This window comes from Panthera uncia, assembly GCF_023721935.1.
Source record: "Panthera uncia isolate 11264 chromosome D3 unlocalized genomic scaffold, Puncia_PCG_1.0 HiC_scaffold_8, whole genome shotgun sequence".
Taxonomy (NCBI): domain Eukaryota; kingdom Metazoa; phylum Chordata; class Mammalia; order Carnivora; family Felidae; genus Panthera; species Panthera uncia.
Window position 1 is genome coordinate 52,330,630 of NW_026057586.1, and position 11,633 is coordinate 52,342,262.

Sequence of the window (11,633 nt, forward strand, 5' to 3'; positions counted from 1 at the left end):
ATAGTGGAGTAATAGGGCAACTGGGCCTGTAATGTAGGGCTTTCCCTCATGGAGGCAAAAGACAGCAGAAGATCCTTTGACACATCCCTCCAGTCAGGGAGGAAGGTTCCAAGAGTGGCAGTGGTAAGTGGAACAAGTACACGGTTGGTAAGTGGAGAAGATTCCTTTTGAGCATGTTAGGAACAGGTATATGTGCAACAGGGATAGGAGACAAGGCTGATTCAGCATTGGAGAGAATGATTCCATCCTGAGGTAGGAGACAGTTATAAAGGCAGAGAACAAACATGCAGAGAAAGACATCAATCACAACTCAGATCATATACAGCTAAGGAGAATAAGGCATCCTGACACTAATAAGTAGAGGGAGGCTAACAAGGGTTTGTGACTGAGGTGCCAACCTGCAGGAATAACTTGTGTCGGCCCCTACAGCAAAGAGTATAACAACAAGTATGGAAAGAGAAATAGGGATGACAATGAAATTTGAGAGAACGAGTTGCTGTAATTCATTTAGGTCACTTCATGATTTCCTTAAGCTTCTGGTTATAGAGTGTTCTCAGGTGTTGGCTGCAGGCTGCTTATCGTCTGCCATTTTCTTAAGGGTGATCTGTAGAGGACTTTTCTGGTTAGCAGTTACTTTCCATTCCAAGTGGTTATCAGGTGACAGATGGGCTGCCTCTACTCGTGAACGGTGGATCCAGGCAGTTAGTCCTGCAACCTTGAGGGCTATGGGCATGGTTAGCACAACTAAATAGGGTCCCTTCCAGGTAGGTTTCATTGGTTCCCTTTGCCGATCTTTTATCCAAACCTGATCCCCAGGTTTTTGAGGGTGTACAGTTATTCCTAGGGAAATGGGTATCTTGTCTGTCACCCATCTATGTATCTCAAATATAGTTTTCCCTAATCCTTTTAGTTGTTTTTGTATTTCCAAATTCCCTAGCTCTGTCAAGTCTCCCCTGAATTTGACTAGTAGGAGGGGTCTTCTGTATAGGATCTCAAAAGGGGAGAATCCTATTTTTGTCTGTGGTGTACAGCATATTCAGAGAACTAGGGGTAGTATATCTGGCCAGGGCAAGTTAGTTTCCTGACATAGTTTGGCCATGGCTAATTAAGGGTCTGGTTCACACATTCCACTTTCCCTGAACTCTGGGGCCGGTAGGCTGCATGTAAGTTCCATTGGATACCTAGGGTTTTGGACTTGTTGCAGCACCTTGGGCACAAAGGTTGGGCCGTTGTCTGAGCCTATGGTTAACGGCATTCCATGTCTGGGAATGATACCCCTTAGCAGAGCGTTAGTGGCTTCTCTTGCTTTTTCGGTGCGTGTGGGGTAGGCCTCAACCCAACCTGAAAATGTGCAGATGAATACCAGAAGAAATTTATATCCTCCACTGGGTCTTATTTTGGTAAAGTCCACCTCCAAATCTTCAAAGGATGCTTGACCACAGCATTAGATTCCCATGAGCCCATTAGGGCCTTATTTAGCGTTATTTTGAGCACAGAGGGGCAGTGTTGAGAGATCGAGGTACAGAGGGATGGGAGTCGAGCAATTACATAGTAACAGCTCAGTAAGATTTCAAGGGCGGTTTTTCCTAGGCGGGTGAGCTCATGCTTTTGGGAGAGCCACCTGGTGGGCTAGCTGTTCCCATATATATACTCTTTGGTCTAGAAGTACCCACCATCTTTCTTTTGTCTGGCTTCCCTTTTCCTGTTGTGCCCATTTTGTTTCTTGGATTGTGTACCTTGGAGAAGTTGGCAGTTCCAGGACCAGCATGATTTTCGAAGGTGTTGTTTGTTCTCCTGCTGCTTGTTTAGCTGCAACGTCTGCCCATCAGTTACCTTCTGCCACTGAGTCTTTTTCTCTTTCGTGTCCCTTGCAGTGAATGACTGCTACTTCCCTTAGTTCCCAGACTGCACTTAATATTTTCAGGATTTCTTCACGATTTTTTATTTCTTTTCCTCCTGCAGTCAAAAGTCCTCTCCTTGTAGAGAGCCCCATGTATATGTAAAGTGGCAAAGGCATAGCACAAGTCAGTGTGTATGTTGACCCATTTGTCTTTACTGGGTTCTAGTGTTCTCATTGGGGCCCACAGCTGCTCTTTGGGCTGACCATCCTTGTGGAAGGGCCTTTGCTTCTATGACCTCAAAATCAGAGATTACTGCATAACCGGCATGTCTTTTGCCTTCATTCATGAAGCTGCTGCCATCAGTGTACAGGATGAGGTCAGGATTTTGTAAGGGCCTGTCTGATAGTTCGGGTCAGCTAGAATATACTTCATCAAGTACCTCTAAACAATCATGCTCTGGGGGCCCCACCGCTGCCAGCAAGAAAGTGACAGGGTTTAGAGTTTTTACGGCTCCCAGTCTTATTCATGGGTCTTCCTATAGTAGTCCCTGATATTGTGTCATCCCAGCATGAGTTAGCAAGTGTTGCCCTCTGGCATTCATCATGGTAATAACAGAATGGGGAACCTTAATGTTTAGGTTTTGTCCCAACATGAGTTTATCTGCTGCCTTGATTAAAAGTGTGGTGGCTACCAGGGCCCTCAAACAGGGTGGCCATCCTACTGCAACTGAGTCAGTCTGCTCTGAAAGGTATGCCACTGGTCTTTGCCAAGGTCCAACAAAATTCCTGGGTGAGAACTCCCAGGGCTACCCCATTGCTTTCATGTACGAACAGGTTGAAGTCTCATGGTACATCTGGGAGTCCCAAGGCTGGTGCCTCTGTAAGTTTTGTTTTTATGGTCTTGAATACCTCTTCTTGATTAGGGTCCCAAAAAAGGGGTGCCCTTTCTTCCCCCCCTTTAGTGCTTCATATAGAGGTCTAGCCAACTCCGAGAACCCTGGGATCTATATTCAACAGAATCCTGCTGCTCCCAGGAACTCTCGGATCTGCCCACGGGTAGTGGGAACTAGAATGGCACAGACTGCCTGTTTCCTTTTGGCTCCCACCATCCATTTACCTTGGGTAATTTTGAAGCCCAAATACTTAACTTCCTGTTGACAGATTCGTGCCTTTTTCTTTGATACCCAGTATCCCGCCTCTGATAGTAGCCTGAGTAGGGCCCTGGTTCCTCCCAGCTTTTGGTTTGCATGCAACTGGCTAGCAGGAAATTGTCCATTTATTTATTGGAGGAGTCCCATCCCGGAAACCTGGCTAAGTCAGATGGCAGCGCCCCACAAGTTTGGTGAATTTTTGAATCCTTATGGCAGCCTAGTCCAAATGAATTGTTCCTGTGCCCCTGTGGTAGGGTTTTCCCATTCAAAGGCAAATAGGAGTTGACAATTAGGCCTTAGCTAGAGACAGAAGAAGATGTCCTTTAAATCCAGACATGTGAGCCATCCTGCCTCAGAGGGTATGAGTCCTAGTGGAGTGTATGGGTTAGGCAACCCTGAATGCAGTGTGATGACTGCTTCATTAATTGCTCTTAGGTCCTGTACAGGGCGGTAATCATTTGTCCCAGGCTTTTTCACAGGCAGCAGAGGAGTATTCCATGGGGACTGACATCATTTTAGAAGTCCCCATTTGAGTACACTGTCCAAGTGTGTCTTGATCCCCAGGTGTGCCACCCGTGGGACCATATATTGGTGTATTTTGACTGGTTGAGTCTCTGGCTTTAGGTCAGTTAATATTAGGGCGTGTTTTTTTTTGCCAGACCATGGTGGTTTCCTTCTGCCCAAACTGAAGGGAATTCAGCTTCTAGCTTGGGGGCCGCAGTTGGCTCACTAGGAGGGGAAGTGTATAATCTCCGTTCCTCTTCTCGTGGAATCATCAGGGACAAAATCATGGGCTGGGTCTTTTCATTTAGGCACAATTGTATCTCTCTATCCAAAGTGAAGGATATTCCTGCACCCAACTTGTCAAGGAGGTCTCTACATAACAGTGAGAGCAGGCAGTCAGGTAGATACAGGAATTCATGAACTGCTTGGTGACCACCCAGCTGGCATTGTTGGGGACCACAAAATGTCCTTTGGGTTTGCATCTCAGTGACTCCTATGATGGTGACTTCTCGACCAGAGAGAGGTGCCACCTTCTGTGTCACACAGAGTGTTCAGCCCTAGTGTCGACCATGAAGTCTATTGTCTGGCCTTGGGCTTCATTTTGACCATGGGCTCATGGGGGTCCAGTTGGATAAAGCCAGTTCTTCCTAATCAGAGTCCACTCCTGCCAGTCCAATCAGGTCAGCCTTGGGTGGTTCTGGTTAATAGTGGCAGGCTGGAGCAGAAGTTTTTGGTTTTTTTTCCCTTTTGGCATTTGGGGCATTCATTTTTCCAGTGTCCAGATTCCTTGCAGTAGGCACATTGATCCTGTTCCCGTGGCGCCCTTCATTTTTGTTCTTGAATCCCTTGTGGTTTCCGTGGGGCCCCTTCTAGGGGGGATGGTCGCCCCAAGGCTGTGACCAGCAGAGCTGCCTTTTGTTTCATTCTTTGGTCTGCCTCCTTTCTAGCAACTCAATCCCAATTTACAAAAACCTTTGTTGGCAATTTTCAATAGTTCAGTGGGATTCTTTCTAGAGAATCCTTCCAATTTTTGGAACTTCTGTCTAACGTCACTTTGGGCCTATCCCATGAAGGTAATATTGACCATGTGCTGGTTTTGGGGGGCTTCTGAGTCGAATGGAGTGTAAAATCTGAAGGCTTCACGTAATCTTTCATAGAAGTCAGCTGTACTCTCTTCTGCTTTTTAGGACCTCAGATACCTTTGCCATGTTGGTGGGCTTTTGGCCCCTGCTTTTACCCCTTGGAGGGAAGCGAGTCAGTATCTTTCTAATCTGGCCCTTCCCACTTCTGTGTTGGGGTCCCAGCAGGGTTCTCTTCGGTCATAGCCTCCCATGCCCGAGCCTCAAAGTCTAGTTGTCCATCTGGTGCCTGAGTCTGGAGCCTTTTTCTGGCTTCGGCGACTATTCATTGGTGCTCTTCTGTGTTGAAAAGGGTGAGCAGAAGCTGCTTACAGTCAACCCAAGCAGGGAAGTGAGACTGAAATATGAATTCTAGGAGATCTATCATCACCTGCGGCTTCTCAGAGTAGGGCAGTATGTGCTGTTTCCAGTTGAGGAGGTCAGTAGTGAAGAATGGTTGGTAGTAGAAAATTGATCCCCCCTCTTATAGGATCCCGTAAGTGGCATCCTAGTCTCCCCTAGTCTCCCACAGTGGCATCTGAATTACCATTAGGGACCTTGGACCTTGAGCTGTTGACCTAAGGCATCTTCCTACCGGTTCAGGTGTCTGGTTGGGGTGGACTGGCTGCTGGCAGAGACAAGACTGACGGGAGTAGACTGTCAGGCAGGCGAGGTTTCCCTCCCTCAATTGATGGGGTGCTGGGGGCATATGGTGGTGGAAATGGAAGAACTTCTGAATTTTCCTGGAGGATGGGGGGCAGTTTTTTCTGCTGTGAGGTCTTCTTCTCGGCCCGTGGCACTAAGACCCTTCATTGTCCCTTACTATTAACGCAGAACCGGACTCAAGGAAGCTTGACTTGGGCTATTTCCAGCCATTGATCAATGTATGGGAATGGGTTCTGGCGGCCCGGGTCTCCAGTAACTACTTTATAAACAGCTCGGACTGTGGGGACATCTAGGGTGCCCTCAGGGGGCCAGCATATACCGAACGTAGGCCATTCTAATTCACAGAGGGTGTGTAATTTCCCGGGGGTCAATTTGACCCCATAGTCACCTGAAAATCCCTTTTTAAAATTCTTAATCATATACTCCAAAACAGTTGGTTTTGAGGAATTTCCCCCAGTCCTAGTATCCTAGATGGGTCCCTCCCAATGTACGGTGTCACAAGACAAACACTAGAAAAGAGGTTGTTTTATCTGCCTGGCCACTCCCCTCATGGGGATTAGACATCTCTTAGTATTGGCAGGTCAGTATAAACCCCTGACTTGGATCCTGCCTTGAGCCATATGAGGTCATCGGAATTTCAGGGTAGGACCCACTCAAGCTCTGTAGCCAAAACCGTGGAGCACAGGCATTCAACACACACATTCAGATAGATTACAGACTTCCACCCAAGACTTACCTGTTCTGTGTGGTACCTCTGTCGCCCGGGAAGTGATCAAGCTCCCCTTTCACCTCTAGAGTGAGCCTGAACTCGCTCTGATGTCCCCAGGACACTTACCGATCTGACATCCTGAAACAGGCCTTTTCTATTCCCCTGGAGTCCGTTCAAGCGCAGTGGTGGCCGGCTGTTGTCAGGCCCAGCAAGGGTCGGGGTCCACTGAAATCACCCGTGGATATGCCTTCCTTTCCGTCACATGGGCTGGTGATAAGTGGCCTCTCCGCTGGCCTCCAACAGTGGTGGCTCAACAGGCCAGCGTGGCTGTCGACTTCCTGGCCAAGGCACCAAAAATGTTACAGCAAATACTTGGCACCCAGGAAGAGGGAAGCAACATGCACTCAGGGAATCAGAAAAGACAGATTATTTTGTACCAGTGCCAGCCCAGCAGAGTCCTCTCCAAAGGCTAACACCTGAGCCCTGGTGCTGGCCTTCTTTTATGCCTGACTAGCTTCTGGGTGCTTGGAAACATTTTATTGGCTGCATGGGGGGTCACTACCAATTGTGTTATGCAGACAGTTGGCTGATGCAAGAGGCAAGCAAGATTACAGAAGCCAAAAGCATGCAAGAGGAGTGTCTGCCTCAACATCTGGCTGGCCCCTTTTTTATCCTCTCTTGCCGGCTTTCCTTCTCAATATCCTACCTCCCCTCTTTCTGCTAAAAGACATTGATCTGCATTTTCTTGTTTGCCAGTGCTCTTCACTTTCCTAAGAACTAGGAAAAACATGCTGGATCCTACATCACAAAACCTGGATTCTACCTACTTCTTCCTAATTCAGCCACTTAATGGCTCTATAACCTTCCATGGATTCTTTTTCAACCAGTTAATTTGTTAACTTTGAACCAGAGACCAGAAAACTATTTGAGTAATTACTTTCTCATTCTCCAAAGGATAATGTATAATAGATGCCTAAAAGAAAAATTCATTCACAACATATAATGGTTGGCACATAATTGGCAAGTATGGAAGGAGCACATAAGTCTACCAATCATCTTTAAAACCTAATATGGGGAAATTTTACAATTGGTGAAGTTTGAAGAAAACAGGAGTTTGTATCTAACGGTATCTTTAGATGGGATATTTTTCCCCTGGGGCAAAGCGTTTCTTTGAGCAGTTGCTGATTGGAGCCTCATGTAGGTCCTCATGTGGCTTGGTATTCTAGACTAGGAGACAGCAAACTACATACAGTCCACAAGCCAAATTATTTGGCCCTTTTCGGGAAGAGGTTTCTGACTCCTGTTGTAGACTCCTTCCTTCTTAAGGGGCACAAAATCTTTTTTGTCTGTTTAGATGTTCAAAAATTGTTGTTAAGCTATAATAACTAATCCATTGTACTATTGATGCATATAAACCAATCTCTCTGATTCAGAGTACAGAAATAGATGATGAGCAAAGACAAACTGATTTATGAGAGAGGTACTATTGCAAACCAGTGGGGTGAAATGAATTTTTCAATTAACGGAGTTGGGATTCATACCTTAAACCCTAGAAACAAATCCCTTCAAGATGGATTAAGAAATTAACATGAGGCTAAATTTTTAACTTTTAGAAGAATTATGAGCACTATATATACACCTCAGGAGTTGTAAAGTTCTTAAATTAGACACAAGGAGTACAAACCACAAATTATTTATAAACTCAGCTTTGTTAAAATTAAGATCTCTATATCAAAACATAAAGAGTGGAAAGGTAAGCCACAAAACAGTAGATGATATTTTTTAAAACAACTTAATAAAGGGATGCACCTGGGTGGCTCAGTAGGTTGTATCCTGACTTTTTTTTTTTTTTTTAATGTTTTTTTAACATTTATTTATTTTTGAGACAGAGAGAGACAGAGCATGAACGGGGGAGGGTCAGAGAGAGAGGGAGACACAGAATCTGAAACAGGCTCCAGGCTCTGAGCAGTCAGCACAGAGCCCAACGTGGGGCTCGAACTCACATACCGCGAGATCGTGACCTGAGCCGAAGTCGGACGCTTAACCGACTGAGCCACCCAGGCGCCCCTCCTGACTCTTGATTTCAGCTCTGGCTCGTGGATTCAAGCCCTGTGTTGGGCTCTGCACTGACAGTGTGGAGCCTGCTTGGGATCCTCTCTCTGTCTCCCTCTCTTTCTGCCCCTCCCCTGCTCATGCAGTCTTGCTCTTGCTCTCGCTCTCGTTGTCAGATAAATAAAGGGAAGGGGCACCTGGGTGGCTCAGTCAGTAGAACGTCTGACTTCAGCTCAGGTCATGATCTCACAGCTTGTGAGTCTGAGCCCGACATCTGGCTCTGTGCTGACAGCTTGGAGCCTGGAGCCTGCTTCAGATTCTGTGTCTCCCCCTCTCTCTGCCCCTTCTCTGCTTGTGCGTGCTTTCTCTCTCTCTCTCTCTCTCTCTCTCTCTGTGTCTCTCTCTCTCTCAAAAATAAACATTAAAAAAAAATTTTAATAAATAAAGGGAAAAAAAAAACAACTAATAAAGAATTAACATCCAGATACATAATGACCTCTGGAAAATAAGTGCAGAAAGTGGGCAAAAGACTTGAATGGGAATTTCACAGAAAGCTAATATGGCCAATAGACATATGAAAAGATACACCACTTCCCACCCTTAAGAAATTGGCAAAAAAAAAAGTTTGAGAATACTAAATGCCAGCAAGAATATGGAGAATTGCAAGTTTTTATTTATACTGCTCAGGTTTTAAATTGATGTTAACAATTTTAGAAAACAATTTGGCAATAAAATGGTACAGTTCCATTCTAGGTATTTAATTAAATTTTTACACTGTGTGCTGGGGTACTGTACTACATTGGCTAGTATTCCCCCCAAAATTCATGTCTATCCAGAATCTCATAACATGACCTTATTTGAAAATAAAGTCTTTGTGGATGTAGTAGTTAAGACAAGGTCATACTAGATTAGAGTAGGCCCTCAATCTAGGGACTGATGTCCTTATAATAGTCCATGCGAACATGGAGGCAGAAATTAGAGTGACACACCTGCAAGGTAAGTGTTACCCAGAACTGCTAGAAGCTGGTAAGAGGCAAAGGATTCTTCCCTAGAGCCTTGAGATAGAGTGGCCCTGCCAGCATCTTGATTTTGGACTTTAAGCCTCCAAAACTATGAGAGAATAAATTCCTGTTGTTTTAAGCCATCTAGTATATTGTAATTTGTTACAGTATAATTGAAATAGTAAAAAAACAACCCGGTTATTGGCAAGTACACACACCATATCAAAAGCATTAAAACATCATTCACATGAGAAAACACCCTATATTAGTTTCCTGTTGCTGCTATAACAAATTACCCCAACTTAATGGCTTAAAGCAACACAGATTTATTTCCTTATATTTCTGGAAGTCAGGAGTATAAAATGGGCCTCCCAGGCTACAATCTTTCTAGAGACTCTATAGGGGAATCTGTTTGGTTTTTTTCCATTTTCTAGAGCCAACTACATTCCTTGGCTTGTGCCCTCTTCATCTCCAAAGCCAACAGCACAGCATCTTCTATCCCCTCTGACCTCTCTTCTGTCTTTATATTTTCTCTCTGACTCTCACACTGCTGATTACCTCTTACCAGGACCCTTGTGATTATATTGGACCCACCAGGACAATGCAGAATAGTCTCCTTTTCTTAATATCCTTAACATAATCACATCTGTAAAATTCCTTTGCTGTGTAAAGATAACATATTCACAGGCTCTGGGGATTAGGCCATGGACATCTTTGAATAGGCTGCTATTCAGCCTACCATACCTGGGAACCAATAAAAATTCGTTTGTAGTAAAATGGATAAGTAAATGTTGATATATTCATGAGTAGAAACTATATAGCAGTACATAAATAAACTGAAACTATCTGCATTAACATCAGTGAATCAAAATACTGGGTGGAAAAAAGTCAAAGAATATTATATTTAATATCATTCAGTAAATATGAAGGTTAAAACCAGGTACCACTAAACTAGTATATTGTTTAGAGTTACATACATACATATCTGTGTGAGGTGGAGGGTAAAGTATAAAGAATAGCAAAGCACTGTTCAGGAGAGTGTTTGGCTCTGGGGAAATGATTAGGAAAGGGCACAAAAGGAGATTCAAGAGCATCCCTTTTACTCCTGCCCTTAACAGTTGTTACATGCTTGTTTGTACACTTCACAATTAAATTCTTTGAAAGAAATTAATGTTTTTTATATTAACAATTGTTTATTGTTTCTACTAGAAACATCTTGAAGAGCAGATTGCTAAAGTTGATAGAGAATACGAAGAATACATGTCTGAAGATCTCTTGGAAAATATTAGAGAGATTGGAGACAAGTATAAAAAGAAAGCTGCTCTACTTAAGGCTTCTGATGAATGAAGATAAAATTAAGCAAGAACTTTATTAACAAGTGTAAATTTTTAAATGTCCTTTGTAGGTTCGAAAAATCTCTTAACATAGCCTATACCCCTCCTTACAATGAAGTCTCATGACCATATCTTCCCAAACCTGTGAAATATTTTTATATCTTTTATAAACCTAGTTTATTAATTTAAAGTATGTATAACCTGAAATTATGATAACTTGTTGGATTGTTGTCTTTAGGTGTGAAAGACTAGTTGTATTATGTACCCAGAGTTAATAAAATTATATCAATAAAGTGTGTTTTTTCCTGATTTCTCAACTGAACTTCAGATGGTCAGAAGATAGTTATTCTCATCTAAACCAGGAGTCAACAAACTGGACCACATGGTCACACCCATTCATTGACATATCTGACTGTTTTCATACTATAATGGCAATGTTTATTATAGGAGACAGAGACCATATGGCCTGCAGAGCCAAAAATGTGTGCTATCTGACCCTTTACACAAAGTTTGCCAGTCCCTGGTATAAACTATACAAATGTCAGGACTCTTTAACTAAAAACATGGTCCAACTCACTCCTTATCCAGAGCCAAGAATCTTTCTGTTTTCATGCTACCATTACTCTGAAATAAGCAGAAGAATATGGAATGTGAGAATCAGAAGAAATAATAAAATAATCTTGTTCATTCCCCTTATTTAGAGATGAGAATTCATTTCTAGAGAAGTTCTCATTTACCTCTGATGACACCTCTTCATAGCGGTAGAAGCCACACAGGAACTTACAGATTACACAATTCTGACTACAGCCAGCCACAGGAGCTGTGAAATATGTATGTTTTTGATGGTGAGGAAGTCGTGTTGGAAGGTAAGATTTTTGGAGGTCTAAATTGTTAGGAAGCTCCTTAAATTGAACTGACATCTGCCCCCAGTTGAACTTTCTATTCAAACTTTATTACAACTCTAATGCAAGTCAGAATGAAGAACATGTTAAAATAAAATGTACACAATATAAGAGCCCAGAATGGAATTCCAGCAAAACTTTGTGAAAGGAGGTCACACAGCCTGAGTGAGTGGGATGAACAAAGACAGGTCATAATTGAGAGATAATAGGACACGATTAATAGTCACCAATGTAGTCAAGAATCTTGACTCTTAACATGCAGCAAAACCTTCTTCAATGATGGAAATATTTTATCTGCACTATCCAGTATGGTGCCGGCCATATGTATCTATCATGCACTCAAATGACACATCTGT

General features: G+C 43.4%; 1 protein-coding gene across 2 annotated transcripts in view; it reads left to right on the forward strand.

The window, feature by feature from the left end:
- Window positions 1-10,669, forward strand: part of NDC80 (NDC80 kinetochore complex component) — a 62,302-nt gene extending 51,633 nt beyond the window's left edge. For both annotated transcript variants that reach the window (XM_049620371.1, XM_049620372.1), the window contains one exon: window positions 10,251-10,669. In XM_049620371.1, the coding sequence (XP_049476328.1) occupies window positions 10,251-10,388 (138 nt within the window). In that variant the 3' untranslated portion in view covers window positions 10,389-10,669. The remainder of the gene's footprint in view (window positions 1-10,250) is intronic.
- The last annotated feature ends 964 nt before the right edge of the window (window positions 10,670-11,633 follow it).